The following is a 22449-nucleotide window of genomic DNA, read 5'->3' on the forward strand; positions in this document are numbered from 1 at the left end:
CAACGCAGATTTTTGATGGAAGTAGAAGTCAATATTAGGCAGTGGTCCATTGTATTAAAATGTACCATCGAATTGCAAAAGAATAAAAATAAAATAAGAATTAGGCTGTGGTCCATTATAAAATGTAATTTTTTTAAATTTTAAAAAAAAAAAAAAAAAAAACAGTGAAGCTATCTTATCTCTATACACAAGTTTGTATGATTAATTTTACACGTTTGTCGACGCTGACAAAGTTGTTAGGGATCAGCAGAATGAATCACTGTCAAAATAGATTTGCTTCTTTACATTACTATACTAAGGAAAGCAGCTGCAGAAACTCATGGATCTGACCTAACATCCCTTTTGAATTTTCATTTCAATATAATAAAGTCAACCATTTTCTTAATGTTTTCGTGCAGAAATTTGAGATGGTACATCCGACGATGTCCACAGCTTTTTGAACAAGTTGTGACCAGTGAGCAAATGTTCAAGATATATGGGCCGTAAAAGCTTGTGTTTTTGGTTAGTTGAGAATGATATCCAAATTGAAGCAACCGATATCGTACCTGCAACTTTGCACTAATAATTGACCGCCACCGGGAATATTCATTCTGTGTGGTCCTTATGAGTTTTTCTTCTTTAATTACTAGAAAAATGTGGGGATTCGAACTTGAATGCAATGAGTCGGACATAGTGCTTTACACCGACACTCGTGAGTTTAAGGTAAGTGCTTGCTTCTACTTGATGCTCTGCTGCAAGTTAAGGGGATTCAAATTCGAAAATATCGATCAGACTTGGTTGTGGAACAAATTGAGCAGCAGATTAATCAATTCATTGTCAAGTCAACTGCGCTTACCCACAACTTGCTGACTTTACTGAAAGATGAGCTTAGAGTCATCTTCGTCCTTAAATTCCAAGTCCCAAACTTGTTGGGTTGGGTTGAAATTCTTATCCTCTTTTGATCTTTGTGGTGATCAGATATATTTTTTTGTTGTTGTTGTTGCTTCTTCTGACCCAACTCAAGTGTTTGAACATATAATTAAATCCCTTTGGTTTGGATGTGTCAATGTCAATTAGAAAATGAAGATGATAATAGTGAGGTGGTGGGATATCAGAAAATTTCAGAAGGCAGAAGCGTAACCCATAATCATCATATACGTGGTCCATGTAGTCCCCCATGGGCATGGGTCCGAAAATCTGAAGACTTATTCTGGGGATTGGACTTATGAATTATTATAATTCAAAAACTCACAACAAGTTTCAGCCGTCGGATTTCAACAAATACAATGAAGAAGTTGCAAATTATTCGTCCAAAACAGTGAGGTGTCAGTCAGATCAAACACCATCATCATCATCCCTTTATTCGTAAGTAAGAAGAATTTTTCCACACAGACATCATAAACAATAGAATATAATAACTATATAAACCGAAAAGCAAGAGAGAAGGCATAAAAATATGGATAAACCAAGAATAATAATAATAATAATACTAAAACAAAATACTAAGCAATTTCAAAGCTAAAAGAAAATTCGATTCAGAATGCTCTCTCTCATTTGTCCAATCATCTCCCTTCAACAAAGAAAGAAAAAGAAAAAGAAAAAGAAATGTCAACCGGATTCCCGTAAATAATTTCCAACTTCTGTCCGTACCCCTAACCGTTTGATATATAAATTGCAACTCTGCAAAGCTCACAACAAAAGCATAATATATTTCATATTTGCTAATAGCCATAGCCTCTCTCTCTCTCTCTCTCTCTCTCTCTCTCTTATGATATATAAAACAGAGTGCTCCTACGTGAGAGTCAAAAATACACAAGGAAGCAAGTTAAGCTAAAGATATATAATATAACTTTTGAGCTTAATAATATCATGGCGGAGGAGTTTCAGGCCGGGATTTGTGGCAGCAGCTGGTGGAACACATCGAGACACGCGCTGGTGGCATCGCCGTGTTCTGTGGGGTTTAATGATCATATAGGGAGCTTTGGCTGCCCAAATGACATGGTGGACATGAAGGCATCAAGGTCTTCTTGTGGTGAGATTAATAACTCGGTTTCTGATCATGATGATGATCATCAGCATACTAATTCTGGTAGTGTTCTGATTGATTCCACCTTGCAAATGATAGGTTTTGATCATTCATCTTCCTCGTCGTCAACACCCTCAGATTTGAACCAAGCTTTGCTCCTGTAAGTTCAATTTCAATTCTCTAGCTAAATATCCACTTCTCTTATAGTTAAAATTCATGCATGAAGATTCAACACCCTTAATTAATTTGTTGTGTTCATTACTTCAGAAAATGAAGTCAATATGTTGAACTCTAATGATATTGGGAAAGTGAATTAATATGAATTAGGTTTTTGTTTTTTTCTTGCAGAAGTCGTAGTGGTGGTGGAAGAGCTGAGAGCAATTTTCATAATTCTATGCTCCAAGAAGGTGTAGGTGTTGATGAAGATTCGTCATCTCTAATAGATGGTTTCAAGCCCATGAGTCAAGATTTTTCTTTGGACCAATTAGGCTCATCATCTTCTTCTGGCTTTCCCATAACTTCATCATCCTCAGCTGCTAATTCCTATGGCTTCCCCTCAACATTGTTGCAAAGTATATTTGATTCTGAAGTATCCCAACCCCAACCCCAACAATCACTTTTCAACAATAATCACTTTTCAAATGACTTATTGTTACCTCCTTCTCCTACTAGTTCTTGTTGGCCACCCAGATACTCTCCTAGCAGCTGCCTAAGGCCCTCAGCAGTATCACTGCCAAAGCAATTACAACCTGGTGGTGGTGGCGGCGGCGGCGGCGGCTTGCACTTTCCCAATAATATTAACACACCCTTCTGGAACACCCCAGCTGCCACCGCTCTAAATCATGGCAATAGTATTCGATCTAGTAATGGCCTTTTTTCCTCCTCACAATCACAATATACAGCACCTGCCTCTTCAGCACTAGTTCATGAACACAAACCCAATTCCCACAACTTTACTCCCAAGGTAATTAATTAAATTTTTAGTATTTATTAGCATATATATATATATATATATATATATGTATATATATGTATATAGCTAGGTAGGTTATGTATTTAGCTAGGTAGGTTATGATTTAAGGGTAATGATTTGGATGTTGAAATTTCAGGGCAATACTAATGAGGATGTTCAAGACTCAAACTCGGTTGTAAAGAAAAGTGGGAGCAGCATGAGCAGCTGTGAACCTGTATTCAAAAGAGCTCGAATTGAAACACCTTCACCCTTACCGACTTTTAAGGTACGACACATCCAATCAAGCTTTTGGCAGCAGCCATCGATCGAGGAGCTTGCTTTCTCTTTGCCAAAGTGATTTTTGATGTTTCCTTTTTAATTTAATTAAAGGTTCTTTTTTTTTTCTTTTCCCCTGTTGATTAGGTCCGGAAAGAGAAGCTCGGGGACCGGATTACTGCTCTCCAGCAATTGGTTTCGCCTTTCGGAAAGGTGAAGTTTTGGAGTTTTGTTTCTCTACTTTTTCAAGAACAAACTTTACTAATTTGTAAAATATTAAAGGAATTATTCAAACTTACCTTCATTCCTTTTTGTTGTCTTTTTTCTTTTCCAGACTGATACAGCTTCTGTCCTTCACGAAGCTATTGAGTACATCAAATTCCTCCACGAACAAGTCAGTGTATGTTCCTTTAGTATCTTCCTCTTCTTCTTTTTCTTTTTTTTCCTTCTTTGTAAACCCTAGTTTTGGAGGCTGATCTTAATTACGATTGCTAGCTAGTCGTTGAACGTTTTGTTTAATTCATGTAATTTCAGGTTTTAAGCACTCCATATATGAAAAATGGAGCCCCCATGCAACACCAACAGGGTAGTGATCATAAAATGAAGGAGGCAGAAGGAGCAAAACACGATCTAAAAAGCCGAGGACTGTGCTTGGTTCCGATTTCAAGCACCTTCCCGGTTGCTAATGAGACGACTGATTTTTGGACACCGACATTTGGAGCAACTTTCAGGTGATCAATCCATCCATCACAAGAGAAGAGGGAGAGCCAAGCTTAGGCCCAAGGGTACCTAAGTTATCTACCAATAAAAATTTAATGGAACTGGTTTTCTACAAGCCAGAGCTAATGATCCATTTAGGCTAGCAAGTGATTAATTAGTGACCATTAATGAAATTATTATGTAAAAACCCAATATTACTATTAATTATTAGTTAGAGAGGGGGGTTGGGAACAGGAACAGGTGCTAAATTTAGCGGAAGTCGACATTAGTTTAGGAAGAGTTGTTATTTGTTGTTGTTGTTGTTGTTGTTGTTGTTGACAATAGCTGAATTTAGCAGATGAGGGGATAAAGAGCTGCCTTTTGTTCCTGTTTATGTAATGCTGTCAGGGGTGGCACCACCCAACTACCACCTTTTATCATCTCAGAGAGGAAAATACAGATAAATAAAAGCGATTTTAAATTGTTTTTGATTTGTTTATATAATTTATGTTGTTCAAGAATCAAGAACCGAAGAGAAAGATGAGTGAGTGGAGCTTATTTCATTGGCGTTTTAACTTTTTTCATTTGTTTATTATTTGTTTGGAATGTAGTAGTGGGAAGTCAGAAGGCGGCCCACTGTTCCTGCTTTTAGGGTTTCTGGTCATGACTCATGTGAGAGATAGCGAGAGAGACAGAAAGAGATGTGCATGCGCGAGTGCATGTATTTGCGCGTGTAAAACCATCAACAATTAACTATAATATATATAGCTTCAGTTGCTAGATTGAAAGAGCCGACCGGCCACACTCATGTTGCTTGTGGGCGACCGGCTCTATCTCTCTCGCATATGTATTATTCTTTCTTAAAAATGACTACCTAATTCTAATTAAAGTGCATCTGAATAAGAGTAGTACGTAGCTCTATGTGCTAATTAATTTCAAGGCAATATTCATAGATGCATGTATATATTTGTGATGAGAAAAATATTAATCTCTCGTCAATAAGATGCGAATTAAAATCATTTATCAAGTTGATTGTTGAATAAATGTGTTGCCAAGATTTACTATCTAACAATATGTCACTTGGGATTGCATCTTCCATCTTCGAAGGAGACTTTGCTGTGGTGGTTGCAGCCGTAAAGTGAGTAGGATAGGATTATTCAAAAAACGTTTGGTACCATTGTCGAAGATGTAAAGCATCTTCAGAAATAGATTCGTAGCTATCTTTTTCAATTTACGCAAGCAAATGGTGTTGCACGCCGACTTACTCGATTCAGTTTGCATAATGTAGATAGTGTAGATAGCTTTATTTGGTTTGAGGTGCCCCATAATCTTATTTAGGACACCCTATTATGTGATTTGTGTCGGGGTCAAGCGTGTTGTCCTCCCCATTGTAATTCTTTGTTTTATCAATAAAGTTTCCCTCGTTCCTCCGAGGGTCCCTTAAAAAACAAAAATGTCTGACAACATAAACAAATTATGAGAAATAAAAGAACATTCACTTATATTTTGTGATGATTATCTCCAACTTCTACGACTCCACAATCAATATTATCGTTGGTGACAACTCGAACCAGCTCAGTTTGATAACTCATTTTGCTTTTTTGTGTTTATAATTACATGGAACTTCTGTCAAAACATGGCTGCATGGGGGTGAAAGCTTTCCCCACTTTTCCCAACATAAACAGTGCGCAGCAGATGTATCATCATATATATATATATATATGTATTGTTACTTTCAGGATCATTGCTGATTTAGATTGCAAGTATATATAGCAGAAACAAATTTCCTCCATTAATATGATACTTGTGCTGTCTAATAAGCATAAATTTTAGTCTAATCATATATCCATATACATGAGGTTAATCTGGAAATACCAAAACAAGGTTGATTGAAAGTTGCTTTGAACAAATTCTTGATTTTACCAATATGTGTGTGTGTGTGTGTGTATATATATATATATATAGAGAGAGAGAGAGAGAGAGAGAGAGATTAATTAAGGTGGCAATTGATGAAGAGGCTAATCAAGTAATACACAAAGCCCAAGAAGCTTAAAATTGAAGAATCCCTATAAAAGATGGCTAATCATGAGAGGGAAAAAAAAGAAAGGTACTTTAATGGTTAAAATCTATTGCAGATATTGGTATCTCTTGGCGCCCACTTTATTTTTATCTTTTTGTGACCTGTGAATTGATCGGCTGAAGGCTGTGATACCATACTTTGAAGCAAGCATCGGGATCAGTACCATTTGTTCTTCTTTCTCTCTCTCTCTCTCTCTCTCTCTCTCTCTCTCTCTCTCTCTGTGCTGGAGAAGTCCATGGAATTGAATTCTTTTTATTTTTCTTAAGAGCTTTGGCGTATGTATGGAATGGTACTCTCTCATCTCAAGTCATGGTTACTTATTGAAAAGAAGAAACATAGAAGGAATACTTAAAAGGAAAGCATCTTAGCATCATTGTGCTGTTAAGAAAGTGAATGTATGACTTCCCAGCAATTATACAATCTTTGCTTTAATGGAATTATACTTCTTTTTCGTGTTTTGGCTAATCAATGCCAAGCTCTATTTTCGTCTTCTGCTTGACGTTTTCCAGCTTAGAAAGGCTCATTTCTTTCTGCAACTTTGAATCTTTTTTTCCACCCATTCATTCTCACATCACATATATATCAAACATAAAGCTTAAATTAATTAAGCTCTTAATCAAGTTTAAAGATCCAAGAGTCAATTGGATTTATGGGCCACCCAACCATTCGGCCCACCCAAATCTTTTGGATATCGGGCTAACTGTGTCATTTGGGCTCACCTATTATGCATAAAATTGGATTTATGTGAGTATAAAATAGAATGATCACAACTGGAATGTCCTAAATTATATGATCAGATCACAAGGACCACTCATCATGCATATACTTCACAACATTTTCCCATCAAGATGCATGAAGATGAAGCTAGCCACTCGTGCCTCTGATGATTTGGGCAAAGTGTATACAAACTTTAATCTTTAGTAATAGCCACTGTTTTAGTCGATATAAAACGCATTAGACAAAGTACATATTATTTTTTACGAAAACATGAGGTTGCAAAGTGAAATCTGGAATGGGAATTAAGAAAATAAAAAATGCTGAACAGCAATTGTGTACTCGATCATAATCAGACAGTTGAGCCCTTAAGCTTTTTCGCAATGCCAGCGAAGTACTTTCCCTGGTGGAAAGCTTGTTGTAGTTCTAGCTCAGAAGGCTGTCTTGTGCCATCCCCAGCATAAGTTCCTGCACCATAGGGGCTACCACCCTTGATCTGCTCCATCTCGAACATGCCAGCTCCAAATGAGTATCCAATAGGCACAAAGACCATTCCATGGTGAACAAGCTGAGTAATTGCTGTCAAGCTGCACAGTTTCAAGTACAACAAAAAACAGGACAAGGAAAGTCAAATTACTGCAACAAAGTAGGGAAAGAATGAGAAGGAAAAAAAATTAAGAAATCCGTCTCTTTCCTTTTCTTTTGTTATAGATGAAGACACCTAACAGAAAGCAAGACTTGATACAGAAAACTTACGCAGTAGTCTCTTGTCCACCCCCTTGAGATCCAGTGCTGTAGAAAATTCCTGCAGGCTTGCCTGCAAGTGCTTGGGTTCTCCATAAACCTCCAGTTGAATCGAAAAATGCTTTAAATTGCGCAGCCATCATTCCAAATCTGGTAGGGAAACCGAAAAGTAACCCATCAGCCTCAGAAAGGTCATTGGGTGAAATTATAGGGACTTCACTCTTTGGTGGTGCACCCATCTTTCCAAGAACATCATCTTGCAGTGTTTCTGCTACCTGTCAAGAGGCCAGATACATTGAATCAGGCAATCACCTTTTGTTTGTTTGTTTTTTTTTTTCTGAAGAGAAAACGATATCCTTTTTAAAGACAAAGTCCCAAATCACTATGAAGCTGAAGATCCCAGTAAAAGAATTCCTAGAATTAAGCCATTTTGATCACAAATTCAAGTCAGCTTAGCCTCAAAGCCACATGATAGCGACTCTGCACAAGTATGTATTCTAGAAGCTTAGTTTCTAAACATCAAGGATCATACTAGTCATTTTGAAAGAACAAGTAAATTTGGAATTAACCGCAATCAGTAATGTTGGCGTCACGGCTGTGTGCCAAAATCAGTAAGGGGCGTCCATGTTTATCAAAGGGGTAAAGCCAGCAAACAATTTCCTGGGATAACTTCACTATACTTTCGAACTTATATGACTTCATTGGAAAACTACATTTCAAAAGTCGTTTTCTGGCTAACAGATGCTTTCTGTAGCTTTGGTAATTTAGTGTGTCAATTCAATGAAATAAAATGAAAATATCATACCTGCCATAGTTTGGCTTCTACTCCTTCCACAGATGCAGCTCCTTTTAGTATCTCTTCAGCCAGCTTCTCAACATGTCCATACATAGAATAGTAACTGTAAAATGCATAGGAGGGCTCTCAAAAATGTACTCAAATATCTACTAGTATATATAACATGTGAAAACCATTATTATATTGTAATAATAGCCTTGGAAACCCCCCGAAAAGAAAGAAACTTAATTTTGTGCCCGAAATTTTTTATCACATTCTTTCAGTACATGATATATAATGGAAGGACAAAGAAAGCTCTGCTGTGAAATGGTACATTTTTGGGTAAAAATGCAATTTCTGTAGTACCACAACAGAAAATGTTTATCATTCAATTGGGCCTGATTCCAGGATATAGTGGTAACTGGACAGTATCAAAACATCAATAAGTGCACAGTGGGGGATACACAATGACCAAAAGGAGACAGCTTTTAATTAACTTTCCATGACAAAACATAACAGTGGTTTAAGTGTTTCACAAGAGTGTAAAATAGAAGAAATGTAGATCAGTTCAGAAGCAAATCTGCCCATTCATAAGCATACGTCTGATTATATTGGTAGGAACTAATGTGCATATCAATTTGGACAGAGAGGAGCAATCTCAACAATGATGCATTCTGGGACCACATAAAGCAGAAAAGCAGAGGCCTTGCATCTCTCTCTTGGTTATGATTTCAAAAGGTAGGTCAGGTATCACAATCACTTTCCAGTTGTTGCTGGTTAACAGCACAATGTCTCCTTCAACCTTAAGCCTTTCAATTTTTTTTTCAATTACTAATCACTTCTTTTCAAGATATTGACGAAAAACACACGGTAACGTAAAGTTTAGACACTTGCATGCATCAATCATGAAAATCAAAGAAAGACAGGCCTCTGTCTCCCCCTCTCCTCACCCCACTCCAGGCCCCCAAAAACAAGATTTAAAAAAAACTAAATTGGAAAATACCCAGAAGAATGCAAGCTAGACGCGCTTTAGGCTAATAACTGCAACCTCACTTTTATTTGAGAGCAGATAAAAATTCAATTTTTCAACCTTTATTTCTCCCCTAATATCTATAGGGGATGATGAACTGAAAGCAATTGGTAGATAAGAAAGCTGCAACACTTTCTACCCTAAACAGTAGTGAAACTTAGCTAATGCCAATATTTTCAATTACTTCAGTCACAACAACTCATCCCATCGCCTCCCAAGAAGCAAACTGGATCAACCCAGAAATGATTTCACTTTTATTCATCAAAGATCATATCTTCACTTAAGCTAATGAAAGAAACAAAACCCAGAAAGCATACATGGAGAGCAACTAAAAACAAGGTCCACCCAGAGAGAGAGAGAGAGAGAGAGAGAGAGAGAGAGAGAGAGAGAGAGACTTACACAATGTAGACTTTGGTGGCCATTGATGGAAGAGTTTGAGTCTCTGTGTTTGTTGTGTATGCGCTTTGTGCTTTGTGCGTGTTGTGAGTGAATGAAGAGTTGACAGGGGTGCACCAAGAAGGGGACCCCTATTTATAAACGCAACATAAGCCTCAAGCTTACCCTTGATTGAATTGATTAGTCTTTGTTAATTGGAGAGCTTATTCCATCATTAGTGGATGGTGTTTTTTGACGCGTAATATATTCGGTATTGTTGATGTCATGGATTACTCTCCAAGATGTATTTCCTTATACATATAATTATTTTTCGATATTTTATTTTCTTTTATTAGAGTATTTCATTACAAAATTTGATTTACTTTGTGTAAATATTTCGGTCGGCATTTCTGTATTTTCAAAACTCTCTCAACATTGTGATAAACATCGATAATTATCACATTTTTGTAATTAATGTACAAACGAAATTAAGATGTCCTCAACCCAAGTCATCTTTCTTATATGGTAATTTGGTTAAGGTTGGTGTTTATTTTGGTGAAAATTCGACCACTATTTTTACTCACGAAATCCTATAATTTTATAGTTTTCTTTATATAAGTTAATATGGTGCACCAAGCCCTTTATTTAAAATTTTGCTCGTAGATTATCAAAGGTTTTTTATTAAAAGAAAAAGAAAAAGAAGTTGAGTTTTACCAGATGAAGCATCATAGCACAAATCCATAGTCATGGGTGATGCATATGCTTTGTATGTCACTATTGATTGTAGTGTGTGTGTATTGAATACAGATTTAAAGAAGAGAAGTGTGATGCATTTATTTATTATAATTTGCAGGAAAGGTCAGCATGCATCTCATGAGAGAAATTTGACTTTGTAGATGCCAATGCCACTAGTAGCAGAAGAAGAAGAAGAAGCAATTAATACTTTGCGATAACAAGCCCAGAAGAAGATTCTTCTTCTGTTATAGATAGTTTGGATTGGAGCATTATTTATGTATGACATGCTGCTGTGCTGTGTGTACTATTTTATACGATACCCTAAAAGAATTGCTTATAAAGGTCAAGCCTTAGCCTGGACCTTGGACTTGGAGGGTTTTCTTTTCTAGTTTAAAAAAAATGCTTGAAACCTTCTTCCTTTGATTGAATTGATTAGTCTTTATAAATAAATGAAATGATTTTGGCATGAAAATGCAAGGAACAGAATGATGAGTCTTTGGGTTTGCTGTAAAACTTGCTCTCTCTATCTCTTTGGAGGAAACACCTGAAAAGGGCATCAATGGCTCTTGTCTTGAAGCGTGCTTTCTCTTCTTAATACCTACCAATCAATCATCCGATTCCAGGGGCTGCCCTCCTTTCCTCCCTCATCAATTTCATCCAGTTTATTACGCATTTAGAAAAACACTGCCATTATTATAATTTATAACCCACCAAAATTATAATCATACATACAAGTCAGAGTAACTTACCCTTACGGTACCTAATATAATTGTCCAAGATGTGCGCTAGCCAACAACCAAAGGAAGGAAGGAAGGAAGGAACCCCACACCAGACAGACATGAGTAGGAGAATTGAAAAATGGCTTTTGCTACTCCACAAATGGCATGCTGGACCCTCACCCCCCTCCCATCATATTCATAAATAATATGAGATACATGATCCATCCAAGAGAGAGATAGAGAGAGAGAGAGAGAGACCCTCACCCCCCTCCCATCATATTCATAAATAATATGAGATACATGATCCATCCAAGAGAGACACAGAGAGAGAGAGAGAGAGAGAGAGAGAGAGAGAGAGAGAGAGGACAGAGGAGACCAAATGTCTCATCCCATCTTTTTCATTAATTACTCAAATTCATTATGAAAAACTCCATTGTACTGGAGAAGTGCCACCTGAATCTTCTACTCCATAATTATTATGGCTTTGGCTTTTTGTTGGTGTTTGTTTCTTCGTCCTTTTCCCTGTTCAGTGCTTGCTGGGGTTATTCACTGTTTTCACTATTCACAAGTCACAACCACACCATCTTTTTCTTTTTTTCTTTTTTGCGTTAGGCAGAAGTTAGCTACCTGCAATAATGCAATCATTCCTTTGGTTTGGTCAACCACCAACACTGCCCCCTTAAGTCAAATGGTTCGTGTGTTTGTTTGAGAATCGGCATCCACATTGAAGAAGCAAACAAATTAAGTGAACAAAAAGGTTTTGGGCTGAAAATTCACATCCAACAGAAACTCAGAATGTGCTTCTAGGTATGTGGACCAACAGTCCAATTCTGGCCGGACAGTGTTTCATTTTCACTAAGTGCTGCTAGATCCCATGAATATCCAAATAGTCCTCCTATTCAGAAACATGTCCGCTAGACTTGTGCTCAAATCTCATATAAATGACATTCACTCTAATAAGTAAAACTAAACTAAACAAGAACACAGCACGGCATGGCATTATACGTAAATCTCCAACACAAACATACATTTCGTGTTAATTACATACTAAGCAAGTTCTGCATCATGCGTGTCATGTTGTTGTTCCCAAAATTACAACCACTACACAAAAAGCAAGCTAGTTCTACATATAACAATTAATTATATCTATCCATTACATACATTTATTATGAATGAATGAACGAAAGAGGCCGGCAGCGACTGCTCCACCAAAGACATATCTATCATTCATTATATGTTCAGCGGGCCCTGGACAAAAATATAAAACAAGGTCAACTTTGAGTAGTAGAGGCGGCTGTCCATGAAATTACAATTATTTAACAAGCTCCTATGCTCTGCTTCAAATGGAAGAAGAAGAAACATTTATCCCTGAAAGAAAATACATACAAGAATCAACTTTAAATAACCTACCAGGTACCAACCAAACAGGGGCTGACCAATGAGCCTTGTATTGTATCAGATAAAACCAACATCACTAGCAGAGTATCCGAATCTGAAGCAACCCCACAACTCGATACTTGATTGATCTCCTCATTCCGGAACAGTATTGGGGAAGAAGATTAAATAAAGTGGAAGGCATCCATACCTTGCACATGGATGATATTTTACATATAAAACCAATCAATTCCTCACTTTCCATTTAAGCATGCCTCAATCTGTGCTGAAGACCGGATATGCAAAAAGAGCCTCCATTATTGCATATGTTGGAAGTTTCCATGACATATTTCTTCCGAGGGAAAGATCATAGAATGCTGCACTCAATTCAAATATCAACGTTTAACTGGCTATCTATTCACATAAAAGATATGCAGCTGATTTCAGCACACAGCATATTAGATTAAAGCTCTAGCATGCTGAGTCACCAATCTTCAATATTGCAAGGCAATAGTATATTAGGACATTAGGTAAGCAAAAACATCAAAACCATTCAAAATTCATGGCAGCAAGTAGTCTGGGATGTTAATTACTTGAGCAACCACTTCTCATTCAACGTCATAGCAACAGCCATAAAAAATACACATGAGGCCATTACAGAGAAGTTCATTGTTTGTGCCTTAAGAACCCAACAAGTCTGGCACAATAACACTCACATGCTAAAGAGACTACAATTACATTAAATTAAAGGACCAAATACAAAATGTCTCACTAAAGATACCCTTGAATTCAGGAGAAAAAGCAGTGGATAAGTGAAATTTTCCCTTAGCATTTCAAACAGCCTCCCTATTACCATGAGTTAGGAAGACATATTATGGCTTAAGCCTACAGCAGGTCAATTTACATCAAACCTCATATTTTTACAGGAACAAAGTTGAAAAGAAATAAGTATTGCAAAGACACAATCCATTAATAGTTCTATTCCTTCAAAAACTGTTTTCACAAACAATGAAATTAGTGCCAGATTGTACAACATAAAATTATGTTCATATGTGCACCAGATTGAGAGTTAGCCTGTAACCCCTCAGCGCATATTGCAATGTTAATCACATGACATATGAACCATAACTTAAAAAAAGAAAGGGCAACTGGTGGTATATGAGAGCAATACTTTATGATAGATTCCTAAGCTGCCATTGCATACTGACTATATCCATACAAGAAGGTGAACAAAAATAACTAAAGAGAATCCAATGAAACTCCTACAAATTTATTTGTCCAACAAAAATTCAACTTCTTGCTCTTGTTTATGATTCATAATCAAAATATCCAAAACATAAGAATCATGTGAGATGTGAAGCATTCAAGGACTCGTCTCTTAAGTTTTTTCATTTATGCATGCATAAGAAGCTAGGATTACGTCATGTATAAGTAATTACTCTCTAAACTGAAACTGTGTTTAAGTAATAAGCATCCTAAGAAATCTTGGCCATTTATGCACAGGAATAAAGGCATGAGAATCAGAAGGACCTCTGATTGGAAATGTGAAAGCATTCCTATGTACACACATGAAAAACATTGAGAGTTCCTGATCACCACAACCACTGACAATATATATACCCACGAAGGTCGCATGGGAAACTTGTAAAGTACTTTCCTCGCGTAACACTTCCTAGATCTCATCATTTCTAAAAGAATTCCATTGACTAAATTTTCCTTACTTTCTACAATCTAATCATAAACCGTTTAGGAAAATCCAATAGTAGAGATTCATCATTCATCTCCCATACGAACACTTTTCGTAACTGTTGATTTACTTGGTTCACTTTTAACACTAGCGTTTACATATGTGAATCACTGCTGGATCTAGTCGTATGGGATAAGATTTCCTACTATAAATGGACTCTCGAGTTATAAGTTCTTACAACAAAAAACATGTAAGTTCGTCAATCAAGGTATTCGAAAACTATGAGCTGGCATGGAAGTATCTAAGATAGTACAGAGGATTCATTTATGTGAAACCAATAAAATTCTATAAGCTGAGGCAAATTACAATTGGGATACCCATTTTGAAACGGTCATAATACAAACTTCAACAACAGAAAGCTAGCTCATCTGTGTAACCTTATTTAGAATGTACAAGAAACAAAGAACCATATCCCAACAAAAATCTAAATCTTTTTTTTCTTTTGTACATTAACTATCCCAACAAAAGGAGAAACAATAAACCAAAAACCCAACTCACCTCCACTGATGACAACAGTTATAACCGCAAAATCGACCACTTCTCAGATTTCCACTGGCAATTCACTTCATGGAATGGTTACCACTAAGAACCTGAACCAAATTTGAAGCATTTTTTCTAATCCTTTCATTGTCGTTTTCAACCAAACCCACACAAATAGCCAAAGCCCCTTCATTTCTAGCTTCCACACACATTGGTTCACTAAAAGAACAGAGTGAATTCAAAGTAAGGAGCGCATATTGAACCCCCCTTGAGCTTCCATTCTCCAAAACCCTCACTAATATCCCCACACACCCATTAAACCTCTCCATCTCTTCCCTACCTTCCCTGCACTTAGCCAATAGACCCAGAACTTCGACCGCCCGTTCCAGGCCCGATTCGGCAATTCGGATCAAAATCGACACCGCCCCACATTCCACGGCCCGGCGCCGATTATCCGGGAACAAACAGATGGTGTAAAGCGCCGTAGCCGCCTCTTTCTTCTCTCGACTTTTTCCGTCCCTAAGAAGCGAAACCAGCGCCCGAATTGCATAAGGGTATGCCCCAATTGTAGCCTTATTGACCTCCACAACGGCTAAGCTCGTCAACATGGTTGCCGCCACGGCTCGGCTATTGGGGGACCCGCCTTGCAGCACCGTTACGATTCGAGCGATGGCTCCTTCGGCTACAAGACCCACTTTGTTATCGTCGTCCAAACTGACATTGAGCAGCAAAGTTAGGGCCTTTTCTTGGAGGCGCGGCTCGTCCGAGTCAACGCACTTGAGGACGGCCGAGACGGCGCCTGACTCTGTGAGTTTGGCGCGAAAGGCGGAGTCGCGCTTGGAGAGGCGAGCGAGCTGGTCGAGCGAGTCGAGCTTGGACTCGAGGGTTGAAGCTCGGGAAGTGAGCGATGAGATTAGGGTTGGGGGTTGGGAGTGGCGTTGCTGGTGGTGGTGGTATTGGTGGTGGTGTTGATGATGGTGTTGTAATTTGGCAGGGGAGAGAAGGGTATAACTGGAAATCAGGCTGCGCAGGGCATGGTTGGGGATGAGGGAAGGGTGGTCGGGAAGGGGCAATTTGGTAATAGGGCAGGTGCGGTGGCCGGAGTCAAGCCAGCGTTGGATGGAGGCCCGATCAAAGGTGTGACCCGAAGAGAGTATAACCGGGTCGGACATTATTTCGAGCGAAATCGGGCACTTGAAATCGTCCGGGAACTGAGTCGCCATTTCTCAACTCGCTCGCGTCACTCGTGAAAAATCAATGAGAAAGAAAAGGGTTTACGAGGTTTTCGTGTGCTACAGGTTGAGTGTGTTTTTGAGACTTCCAGACTTTGAGAGAGAGGAGAGAGGAGAGAGGAGAGAAGAGAGAGACAAACAGAGACTTTCACCACCAAATCCTAATTCTCTGAATTCTAAATACGCACTTGCAGTCCAAAAAAAGAAAAAACAATTGTAATAAACTTTGTCAATTACCGTTATACCCTTCCAAAGCTTTTTTGGCCTTTTCTCCTTCGGCCAAGAATGAGTTTTCACCTCATTGGCCAGCAAAAAATAAGGGTTTCTACTCTGAATTGTCGAAGATTCAAGTTAGCTGAGTTTAGTCATGATAGTGTTTCCGTTTCATTGTATTTAAGTTCGAGTCTTGATCTCCGTAAATTATATTAGTTATAGTGATTTAGACTATCAATTGTATATATATAGCAATTTACACAATATTTTATGAGAAATGACTATAATGCCCTAATAGCATAAGTTACTCTCTTTTTTTCTTATTTGTAAACTTATGAAGAAGATGAGCTGGTGTCGGTTACTTACCATAGAGTGTGGCACGCCTTCTTTTCAAATTTTCAAAGGGAGGAAAGTCATCATTCCCTCTCTGCTTTTTTTGCTGAATGACCCAAAAAGGTCATGTCTTTAGCGGATGCCGCAGAGGGGTGAATTGGGAAAATCAGGTTTCTGCTTCGTTTCTAACGGTTCTCTAGTTTTAATCACCGTCACGGGAAACCTCTACAGTAACCCTGGTCCGGAAGGATGGAATCAATCACCAACCTTGACTTTTAACGGAATGACTTAAATGCCCTTGTTAGAGTCAATCTTGCGGGCCAAAAAATATTGCCTACTTGGAAAACACGTGTTTCCTTTTGATGATGTCACGAGAGTGAACAGCCCTCACCGGTTTCACACCAGAGATGAAGACACAAAAGCACACGGTGACTTTAACAAATCACAAATTAAGTTTGACTAATCCTCCAATTAAGTTTGACTAATCCTCCAATAGATCAGTTTGAGCAGGACGTGCTAAGCAATCATACCCAATTTATTTTGTTTAAAAATCTAGTATAAATAAATAAACCACAAATTCCACGTCCATATGAACATAACTATAAAAAAAATGTGAACATTAGTAAGTCTAAATGTAATTATTTAGTAATTTAATTAATAATTTGGTTATATCGTCATGGTTACAAGAAAAAAAAAAAATATTTTTAAATTGAATGAGACGTAATCCGTGCTTAATTATATGTTTTTTTAAATTTTGTCATCAAGACGATCTTTGAGCTTTTTTTATAAGTTTTCCTTCCATATTCTAATGCAAGGTGTGCCTCGTACAAGTTATCTCACCGTTATTAAATCATCAATTGCTTAACTGCGACATTTAATTAGATTAGATTACGGACGTCATGAGGAAAGTGACGTGCATGCATAATTAAATATTGTGCCTTGAAGATTAACCCAAACAAACTATGGATGATGCTGACTGTACACGACACATAAGATAAAAGCCTAATTAAATTTCCATCCAAGGGTAACGACAAAAATCGGTCCATAATTATCAAAGCAGTCATTCAAGAATCTGTTAATTTTCACAACCAACTCTAATCCATTGTTCAATATTTGATTGATCAAGTATAGAAAAACAAATCTCAACCTCCTTCCTTTTTGAATAATTTTTTAAATTTATGGTATGAATAATACTAGTCTTATCATATTTGTACATCACAATTTTATACCACATGATATGGCAGTTGATGTGTACATACCACATCAGCTAATTAATGTGATTAACATGTTTTATTATTATTAAAATATACTTCATTGATTTAATTAATGTGGCATATGATGGACGTACATAATGTGGTATAGAAATGTGGAATAAAAATGTAATAAGTGTGGCGTTCCTCTTTATGGTATAACTCTTCTTTACATAACCAAAGTGGATAAAATAATTACGGTAGAAGTAGAACCATGCATGCACCGCCCTTTTGAATACCTTAGTTTGGTGGTGTGTAAAAAAAAGTTTCCCCTCGTATAATAAAACCTCCCATAGACTCAAGAAATATTCTTTACTTTCATTGCATTGTTTCGTTCTATTTATGTTCTTATGTCACTTATCAAAGAAGAAGAGAGATAGGAAGAACGAGACAATGCAACATGAGTACTCTCTCTCATGTCAGTTATGAAAGAAAGAGAGATAGGAAGAATGAAACAATACAACATGAATATGGAAGTTTTTCTCCTAAATCTCAGACAAACAAAATAGAAAAGAGAAAGAAGAAAATCTATTATTTAAGAGCGTTATAGAACTTTACAAACAAAAAAAAAGCATTATAGAAACTCATCTTTAATAATAGGAAGAAAAAAAAAAAGAAAGAGTAAATCCTAACAAATAGTATTATGCATAGCCCCAAAAGTTAAAAATAACATAATATAATCCCATTTCAAGTTTTTAACCAAAAAAAATGAAGAAGGTTATTGCAAAACAACTCAAAAAAATAAGAGGATGCGAAATCCAAAGAAGAGGTGAAAGCGACCTGCTGAACAAGTAGAAAGTGATGGCATGGATTATTTAGATCATCCAACATAGAAATTAAGGGAGAAAGTGAGTGATGGATGGACCTTGAAAATTCTCAGCCTCTTGCTGAAAAAAAAAAAAAAAAAGAGAGAAAAAGAGAAGGGGACACCAACAACAGCGACTGACGTGTCAAAAAATTAAGTGATAAAACGTGATCCATGAGTTAAACTACATTCAATCATACTAATCACAGCTTAATTACAATTACTAATTAATAAGCTTCAAGCTAATATTGTAGTGCACATTACTACTTGTACTAATTAGCTTATAACGTACAACATTTTGCAGCCCAGGCCCTTCATTAGCGAGCTTCTATTTCTGTACACGTTACATCGTTTACAGAGTAAGCTCCTTCAGTGCTGGCTGATCGGTCTCCACTAGTATGATAACTTCTCTTAACCAAAAATCCAGGTTGCCTTGGTGAAGGAGCTGTTGCATTATTTCCCAGCATGGACACAACCCCTGACATTGTCGGACGATTAGTCGCGTGCTCCTGCACGCACAAGAGCGCGATTTGAATGCATCTTACGACTTCATCGACAAGGTACGATTTGCCCAAAGTTGAGTCGATGATTTCCGAGGCTCTACCTTCTTTCCACAAGTCCCAGACCTGAACGTACACAGCTTACAAATTAATCAAGTTTGGTGAATAAGTAGAGAGTAGTTAGGCCTGCAAATAGCTAGACTTGTATGCTTGCTTACATGTCCAACCAAATTTGAGTCTGGATTGTCATGGTAGTAACGGGTGTTCTTTCTGCCACTGACTATTTCTAGCAGTAAAACGCCGAAGCTATATACATCACTCTTCACCGAAAACAGTCCTTGCATTGCATACTCTGGTGACATATAACCACTGCAGCAAAAACGCAACATAGTTTTGTACTCCTTCAGTTTGTGGCATTGTGACATAAGGTTGACATTATAACAAATAGGGGGTACTGGAAATTGGTAAGATATCTTTTATTGTGAAGGAAACTTACTATGTCCCAACCACACGATTTGTATTTGCTTCGATTTGTTCTGCTCCAAATATTCTAGCCATGCCAAAATCTGAAATCTTAGGATTCATAGCAGAATCCAGTAGAACATTGCTGGCCTTTAGATCTCTATGGATGATTCTTAATCTCGAATCGTGATGAAGGTATAAGATCCCTCTGGCAATCCCATAGATAATCTCAAAGCGTTTTGGCCAATCTAAAAATGCCCTTTTTGCTTCATCTGATAAAAAGTCGGAAATTAGACAACATTCATGCCTGATTCAAGTTTTAAAGAGACAGTGAAAGATGTAGTAGCAAAAAGAAGACGTACTGAAAATGAAAGAGTCCAGACTTCTGTTAGGCAAGTATTCATAGATTAGCATCTTCTCTTCATCTTGAACGCAGCAACCTAAAATCCTGACAAGGTTCCGGTGCTGGAGTTTTGCAATAAGGACAACTTCATTCTTAAACTCTTCAATTCCTTGGTCTGAATTCTTGGCTAGTCTTTTCACTGCTATTTCCTTCCCATTGTAAAGCACACCCTGATCACATCATAATCCAAATTTAACTCATTGTGCAGATATCCCGTCCCTCAAAATGCACTTGCATTGTACATTCAAAAAGAGTAAAATCGATGCATGCACATACATCATGTGAGGAAAAATAAAAATACCTTATAGACAGAGCCGAAACCGCCTTTTCCAAGCTTGTTATTGGGAGAGAAATTGTTTGTTGCTGCAGCTATGGTACGCAGTTCAAAGATTGGTAAGTCTGAGTTTATTCTGCTTTCCCCAAGATCTGTTCTAACAGGAGAATCTTCCAAGTAGGTTGATGCTCTGGTCAGACTGAAGGAAAGTTTATCTTGTCTTCGCTTACCTGCCATCAAATACAGAAACAGATAATCTTAACATAGTTTGTGAATCTCCAATCATTTCCAAAAATGAAAATAAAGACCCCAAGAATTTCAGACAATCCGAATGCAGCATGTTAAGTTGATTATAGCTTTTTCTTATTAACAAACAATAATTAGAATTAGTGAAAGTAAATTAGTTTACCTTTTCTCTTCCTCTTTGCCAAACAAAACACAATGCAGAACAAGAGAAAGAACACTAGACCAGATACTAGTGAAACTGCCAGCTTCTCCTTATGGCCAAGAGAACCATTTGACTTCATTGCATATTGTGCTGCAGAGATACGAAAGGACCAATGAGAGAAAATTGAAATTAAAATAAAACCCAATTAACTTAAGATTAGGAACTCAATTTTTGGTGTTTATGGAAAATCCCAAAAATTCTATAGAAATTTAGAATTAGTTATTATTTTTGTTTTTGCACAAGTGATATTAAAAGAGGGGGGTTTCCAAATGAGAACCTTGAGTGCGAGAGTAATTATTAAATAATTACTCTTAACCACTTGAGTTACAAACTTATTGAGAAATTTGATACTTGTTTGTTGCACAGAGAAAGAAGATAAATTGATGAAGGAAGCATACTTAAAATAGTTGCATTAACTCGAACGTATAGATCTTGACCCAAATTCGAATAAGTCCTCATGTCAACCAAGTCCCCATGCCATGTCACGCACCCGATCCCTCCCTTTCTTTCATCTGCACTTGAGTACGCCATGCAAGAACAATTCCTCAAGCACTCTGCTTTGCATGCTTCCAGACCCATACTCAAGTTCACACGTGCTGCCGATGAGTCAGGCGGCTTTACACGTGGCACCTTCACGAACCCTTCCCCATTTCGACAAAGGGACGCTCTTTTTGTACTCACGCACCCACCCGACCCGTCTCGCAAATACCATTCGTGGAGCAGCTTGGGTTCGAAACCGGGTAGGCACGTGCACTCGAACTTATCCACATTGTACGGGTCACAATTGCTATTTGCACCGCACCTTCCATATTCGTCACACCGCTCTACCGGGGCCGACCAAAACTTGACCCACTGGTGTACCTGATTATACCACGTGGACCGTTCAACGATTCCTGATTCATCAAGTACCAGCCGCGAGAAAATTGATTTATCTGTGATGGTAAACACAATAGATATCTCATCTTGATTGTTCACAAAAGTGACGTTGAATATGAAATTATTTGTCATTTCAGGCACACCGCTCCATCTCTCCTTGATCCATGCCTTGCCCCGCCAGCGCGGGGCTTGACCCTTGTATAAAAACAGCTGCGGAAACCCACTCGGGTCAATCCCATACGAACAGGTACCAGTTCCCGGGTCATCTTTGGACTTCCAGGATGTGAGAAACCGGTTCAGCTTGGACCGCCGGTCCAGCCCAAGTTTCATAAATGGGAGCATTGTGTTAGAGGGATAATCAAAGCCTTGCCAGAGAGGACTTTGGCTACCGTTTTCAAGCAAAACAAGGTTCCCTGTATCCAAGAGCTTGGCTGTGGAGTTGTTTGGTGAAGAGACTGTGACATTAGCGGACCAAAGAGGGCTGCTTTGGTTCTTGCAGTAGATGACAAGGTCGCCATGGCTGTTAATGGCTAGGAGGCCAGAGGTATCAGTGACAGGGTTGTCTCTGTTTGCAACCCAGACGATGGTTTGCTCTGGAACTTTGTTGTACCAAACTCCAACATAGCGTTTCTGAGAATTGCCGGGACTGAAGAACCCAAGTGCAAAGATTTTCTTGCTAGACACCAAAACGTCGCCGTCTCTGAGGGGTTGGTTTGGCGTAATGGTGTCAAGGGAAAAAATGCAAGAAGGGAGAGGAACAAGGAAGATAAGCAATATACGGGTGATCATGTCCATGGTTGGTTTTCTCAATGATGATTTTGATTGCAATGGGAAATAAAGATGAGGTTTTTATTTTTCTTTTAAATTTTTTTATTTAATAAGGCTGAAATTGATACGCTAGAGGTAGAGGGTAGCTGAGATTTTACACATACAGAGGTCCACCTGGGA

At 37.9% G+C, this 22449-nt stretch overlaps 4 protein-coding genes across 8 annotated transcripts; 1 reads left to right on the forward strand and 3 right to left on the reverse strand.

Annotated features, from left to right (window-relative positions):
• The first annotated feature begins 1694 nt into the window (after positions 1–1694).
• LOC117624682 (transcription factor bHLH112-like) lies at positions 1695–4420 on the forward strand. Of its 5 annotated transcripts, none has more exons than XM_034356079.1 (7): positions 1695–2011; positions 2105–2165; positions 2333–2969; positions 3115–3243; positions 3381–3446; positions 3568–3633; positions 3768–4420. In XM_034356079.1, exons 1-7 carry the CDS (start codon positions 1849–1851, stop codon positions 3966–3968), a joined length of 1323 nt encoding a protein of 440 aa, XP_034211970.1. In that variant the 5' UTR covers positions 1695–1848; the 3' UTR covers positions 3969–4420. The 5 variants fall into 5 exon arrangements, with proteins under 5 accessions (XP_034211970.1, XP_034211971.1, XP_034211967.1 ...); XM_034356080.1 differs by having other exon boundaries at positions 2354–2969; XM_034356076.1 differs by having other exon boundaries at positions 1695–2165.
• Positions 4421–6788: 2368 nt separating this feature from the next.
• LOC117624737 (NAD(P)H dehydrogenase (quinone) FQR1-like) lies at positions 6789–9821 on the reverse strand. Its single transcript, XM_034356160.1, has 4 exons — positions 9675–9821; positions 8276–8369; positions 7483–7745; positions 6789–7313 (listed from the first exon to the last, which is right to left on the reverse strand). Exons 1-4 carry the CDS (start codon positions 9695–9697, stop codon positions 7079–7081), a joined length of 615 nt encoding a protein of 204 aa, XP_034212051.1. The 5' UTR covers positions 9698–9821; the 3' UTR covers positions 6789–7078.
• Positions 9822–11891: 2070 nt separating this feature from the next.
• Positions 11892–16083, reverse strand: LOC117626157 (U-box domain-containing protein 8). The gene is made up of 3 exons (XM_034357807.1): positions 14724–16083; positions 12515–12855; positions 11892–12352 (listed from the first exon to the last, which is right to left on the reverse strand). Exon 1 carries the CDS (start codon positions 15926–15928, stop codon positions 14786–14788), a length of 1143 nt encoding a protein of 380 aa, XP_034213698.1. The 5' UTR covers positions 15929–16083; the 3' UTR covers positions 11892–12352; positions 12515–12855; positions 14724–14785.
• Positions 16084–18852: 2769 nt separating this feature from the next.
• LOC117624162 (G-type lectin S-receptor-like serine/threonine-protein kinase At1g11410) lies at positions 18853–22296 on the reverse strand. The gene is made up of 7 exons (XM_034355304.1): positions 21024–22296; positions 20587–20715; positions 20205–20407; positions 19863–20073; positions 19535–19772; positions 19257–19407; positions 18853–19164 (listed from the first exon to the last, which is right to left on the reverse strand). The coding sequence occupies exons 1-7, from the start codon at positions 22294–22296 to the stop codon at positions 18856–18858; spliced, it is 2514 nt and encodes an 837-aa protein (XP_034211195.1). The 3' UTR covers positions 18853–18855.
• Between the last annotated feature and the right edge of the window lie 153 nt (positions 22297–22449).

The sequence above is a fragment of the Prunus dulcis genome, chromosome 4 (assembly GCF_902201215.1).
Source record: "Prunus dulcis chromosome 4, ALMONDv2, whole genome shotgun sequence".
NCBI classification, from domain to species: Eukaryota; Viridiplantae; Streptophyta; class Magnoliopsida; order Rosales; family Rosaceae; genus Prunus; species Prunus dulcis.

Excerpts from the sequence above, each read along its gene's own strand:
- LOC117624737 (XM_034356160.1), bottom strand. The coding sequence starts at position 9,697 with ATGGCCACCAAAGTCTACATTGT. Across the intron at positions 8,370-9,674 it reads GCCACCAAAGTCTACATTGT|TTACTATTCTATGTATGGAC; the intron begins GTAAGTCTCTCT and ends TGCATTTTACAG. Across the intron at positions 7,314-7,482 it reads GGTGGACAAGAGACTACTGC|CTTGACAGCAATTACTCAGC; the intron begins GTAAGTTTTCTG and ends GAAACTGTGCAG.
- LOC117624682 (XM_034356076.1), top strand. The coding sequence starts at position 1,849 with ATGGCGGAGGAGTTTCAGGCCGGGATTTGTGGCAGCAGCTGGTGGAAC. Across the intron at positions 2,166-2,332 it reads TTGAACCAAGCTTTGCTCCT|GTTTTTGTTTTTTTCTTGCA; the intron begins GTAAGTTCAATT and ends AATATGAATTAG. Across the intron at positions 3,634-3,767 it reads TCCTCCACGAACAAGTCAGT|GTTTTAAGCACTCCATATAT; the intron begins GTATGTTCCTTT and ends ATGTAATTTCAG.
- LOC117626157 (XM_034357807.1), bottom strand. The coding sequence starts at position 15,928 with ATGGCGACTCAGTTCCCGGACGATTTCAAGTGCCCGATTTCGCTCGAA.
- LOC117624162 (XM_034355304.1), bottom strand. The coding sequence starts at position 22,296 with ATGGACATGATCACCCGTATATTGCTTATCTTCCTTGTTCCTCTCCCT. Across the intron at positions 19,773-19,862 it reads TCTGGACTCTTTCATTTTCA|ATGAAGCAAAAAGGGCATTT; the intron begins GTACGTCTTCTT and ends ACTTTTTATCAG. Across the intron at positions 19,165-19,256 it reads ACTCAAATTTGGTTGGACAT|GTCTGGGACTTGTGGAAAGA; the intron begins GTAAGCAAGCAT and ends GTGTACGTTCAG.